Genomic DNA, 1165 nt, shown 5'->3' with positions numbered 1-1165 from the left:
GTCTTACTTCTAGGCTAAGCTAAACCAGCGACCGGCTCCAGCCTCATATTTACATTACTGTACAGGCATGAAAAGTGTATGAATCTTCTCAACTAACGCAAAAAAGCACATTAGCATGATTTCAGAAAAGTCAAACTATTGCTTTACATTTTCACAGGTTAGGTAATGAGGATGACTAATGCTCTAAAAAAAGACATCAGCATACAGTGAACAGCTCAACGTAAATGTTATTGATTAATAAACATTGGGACACTGATGAAGACATGATTCTGTGGCCGCACGTGAAAACAGCATAACATGTTTTCAATATAACATACATATTATGTATAGCCACATGACAAGACTTGGTTCTATTGTCTCCTCTTTATTCTTAATTCACAGGATTGTGCTACAAAGCAAACATACACTGCTTCCAGTCACTAAGCACCGTGCAAAGAGGCATTCTGGGAATTTTGTAGGGAGTTAAACTTTCAGTGCACTGGAATGATTCTTCTTGTGGGACGGCCTAGAAACCATCCGACTCTGTGAACATTTCACCACCAAATGAACTACAGACTGGTTTAAGAATCTCCCACTGTTTCTACCACACTGTGGTCACAGTGGGAGTCTGGGTACTCTCCATGGTGCTGAAAGTGGAAACAAGACAAAGCCCATGAGTGTGTATGCGTCTGTGCACACGTGTGTGTGTGCCAGTCTACCAGTCTGAATGAGTCATCTATTAGAGTTGCCTACAGGCCAACAGAGACAGAGTGGGGGGGTATTGGCTATTGACTGAGCCTGCCCAACTCTCTCTTTGGGAGAGTGGAGTGTGTGTCTGTGAGGAAAAAAGAGGGAGAAACCATGTGTTAGTGTGTGTATGTGTGTGTACCTGAGGCAGGGCTTGGACCACTGTATCCAACAGGGCTCTCATTCCTGTTGCCATCTTCAGCAGCTTAAGCACTATGTGTGTGAGAGAGAACGAGAGGGAGAGAGAAAGAAAGACAGAGAGAGATTTTAAGTGTGGGCATTTAGGGGGAAATCCCTCAGGTTCAATTACAGACTTAATGGGAAACATTAAACTGTGGAAAGGTCACTTCTTAATTTACACGCTGTGTAACACTCAAACACACACAAACACACACACACACACACACACACACACACTCACACACTCATACAGTACACA

The 1165-nt window shown here is 43.1% G+C and overlaps 1 protein-coding gene across 1 annotated transcript in view; it reads right to left on the bottom strand.

Moving 5' to 3' along the window:
* Window positions 1-1165, bottom strand: part of cacna1ia (calcium voltage-gated channel subunit alpha1 Ia) — a 107746-nt gene that overhangs the window by 24225 nt on the left and 82356 nt on the right. Inside the window, exon 28 of the mRNA XM_035655735.1 lies at window positions 869-939. Within this exon, the coding sequence (XP_035511628.1) occupies window positions 869-939 (71 nt within the window). The remainder of the gene's footprint in view (window positions 1-868; window positions 940-1165) is intronic.

Source organism: Morone saxatilis, unplaced genomic scaffold, assembly GCF_004916995.1.
Source record: "Morone saxatilis isolate NCDOM2014 unplaced genomic scaffold, NCSU_SB_2.0 Contig14, whole genome shotgun sequence".
Lineage (NCBI taxonomy): Eukaryota > Metazoa > Chordata > Actinopteri > Moronidae > Morone > Morone saxatilis.
This window is presented reverse-complemented; position numbering and strand designations above follow the sequence as displayed.